The 2,305-nt window shown below is 57.8% G+C and overlaps 1 protein-coding gene across 1 annotated transcript in view; it reads left to right on the top strand.

Moving 5' to 3' along the window:
• H257_18058 (hypothetical protein) overlaps positions 1–317 on the top strand; it is a gene marked incomplete at both ends in the record, with an annotated part of 3,605 nt that extends 3,288 nt beyond the window's left edge. Inside the window, one exon of the mRNA XM_009847069.1 lies at positions 21–317. Within this exon, the coding sequence (XP_009845371.1) occupies positions 21–317 (297 nt within the window). The remainder of the gene's footprint in view (positions 1–20) is intronic.
• Positions 318–2,305: the final 1,988 nt, after the last annotated feature.

Genomic DNA, 2,305 nt, shown 5'->3' with positions numbered 1-2,305 from the left:
CGGTGAAGTGTGGGATGCAGCGGTACCCGCCGCTGTATGTGGAGTACATGCGCAGCCATGTGGTTGCCCTGGAAGCCAATGGTATTGTATACAAAAACAACCGGGCTACGTGGGCCGCGACCCCAAGGATCGTGCCGAAGAAGGAAGTCGGCGACTTGCGCATGACGATCGACAGCAGGCCGATCAACGCCTGCACGGAGCCGATGCCAAACCTGGACAGTGCGATGGTCTGTCTGGTCGGAACGAACATGTACTTCAATTTGGACTGGACCAAGGGGTACTCGCAGTTGCCGCTACATGCGAACAGCCAGTTGTAATTCTCGTCCATGACTCCTTTCGGCGTGTACACCCCGACCCGCGTGCTCATGGGACAGACGGACGCTGTCGCGTACTGCCAGTCGGTTGCCCACCAAATGCTTGGTGAGCTGCTGTTTCGAGGCCTGTTGGCCTGGCTCGATGACTTGCAGGGGTCCGCCAAGACGACGGACGAGCTGCTCGACTTGTTGGACCAAGTCCTGTCCATCTGTGCCCAGTTCGGACTCAAGTTGAGCCCGAAGAAGTGTCATTTTTTCTGCGCGAGGCAGAATGGTGTGGCAAGGTGATTTCGGTCGATGAAATCACCCATTCCCCAAGCCGAATTCAAAGACTTGTGGGCTTGTCGCCGCCGACGACCGCGGCCGGCCTCCAGCAGTTTGTGTGTGCCACCAACTGGATGCGTGCGAGCATCCCCAGCTACAATCAGCTGGTGGATCCATTGCGACGTCTGCTCGACGTGGCCACCAAGGCAACCGGAAGCTGCAAGAAAACGGCGTTAGTGCGTGTTGCACTCCCTGCTGTGGGATGGTCGTCCGACCATCTCAAGTGTTTCAACGATGTGAAACACGCGTTGGCGCATGTGGTGCCCCTGTCGCACCCGCGAGAAGACATGACGGTCTGCGTCTTCACGGACACCAGGGACCTGTTTTGGGGTGCGGTCGCCACACAAGTACCGCCAGCAGACCTCGACTTGCCTCCCGCTTGCGTTCATCAATGGGTCGTTTTCTAGCGCGAGTGCGCGTTGGACCATCGTGGAGAAGGAGGCCTATGCCGTGGTCGAGTCGTGCAAGATACTCGACTACCTGGTCGTACGCCCGGGTGGTTTCCGTCTGTCTACGGATCACCGCAACTTGGTGTACATTTTCAACCCAAGTGGCTCGAACGCCAACATGGCCAAGTACCAGGCCGACAAGCTGCAGCGATTGTCGCTGGTGATGTCGACCTTCCCGTACACCATTGAGTGCGTCTCGGGGGACGCGAATGTATGGGGCGAAATCCTGAGCTGATGGGGTTTGGCTCCGACGGATCAACCAGTTGCGAATGTTCGCAAGTTGATCCATGTGGTGTCGCCCCTGCAACAAGTGACAGCCGCTACGATCAGCGACATCCAACGTTCAATCATGGAAGGGGGAGGGACCCCCCCAAACGGCGTGGATTGGGACGACGACTCCCATTTTTACATGGACCCAGGGACGAATCTGGATCCCAGACGGTGCTGTTGACCTACAAGCAGCGGATTTGTGTGATCGCTCACCAAGGAGCCAGCGGTCACTGTCGCATTGCAGCGACGACCAAGTCGGTGTCCGACAAGTTTGTGTGGAAGATGCTTTCCACGGACGTCGAAGCGTTCGTGCGGGCCTGTTTGCACTGTCTGTGCTTTGACGGAGAATTGATTCCCCGTCCATTGGGTTCGGCGCTTCACGCGGAGAAGTCGAACGAGCTCATCCATTTCGACTGGTTGTCGATGCCCATGGCCAAGTCTGGCCAAAACCAAGTGCTTATCGTGAAGGACGACATGAGTGGCTTTGTGCAGCTGTTCGCGGCAGAGTCTGCTGACGCCGCAGCGACCGCTCAGTGCTTGATGACGTGGTTTACCACGTTCGGCTGCGTTGACACATGGGTGTCAGATGGCGGTTCTCACTTCAAGAACGAAGTGATCGAGAAGGTGCAGAAGTTGGTGGGTGCCCACCATCATATCACGACAGCCTACAGTCCTTGGGTGAACGGGACTGTAGAAGTAGTGACCAGTGCTGCGCGCCGTGAAGGAAATGAAGCTGAACGCGGACGAATGGCCGCATGTGTTGCCCCTCGTTCAAGGCGCCCTCAACCATCAGCCGGCGGACCGGCTGGGAGGAATTGCGCCTGTGACAGCGTTTACCGGCCTACCAGCCAAGACCCCGCTGGCAGGATTTGTCCACCCGACGTCCAAGGAAGTTTACGTCGCGGACTGGCTTGGCGCCACCCGTCAGAAACATGTGACGGACCTCCA

Source organism: Aphanomyces astaci (genome assembly GCF_000520075.1).
Source record: "Aphanomyces astaci strain APO3 unplaced genomic scaffold supercont1.134, whole genome shotgun sequence".
NCBI classification, from domain to species: domain Eukaryota; phylum Oomycota; class Saprolegniomycetes; order Saprolegniales; family Verrucalvaceae; genus Aphanomyces; species Aphanomyces astaci.
Note: the sequence above shows the minus strand (reverse complement) of the source record. Positions and strands in the feature narration are given on the sequence as shown.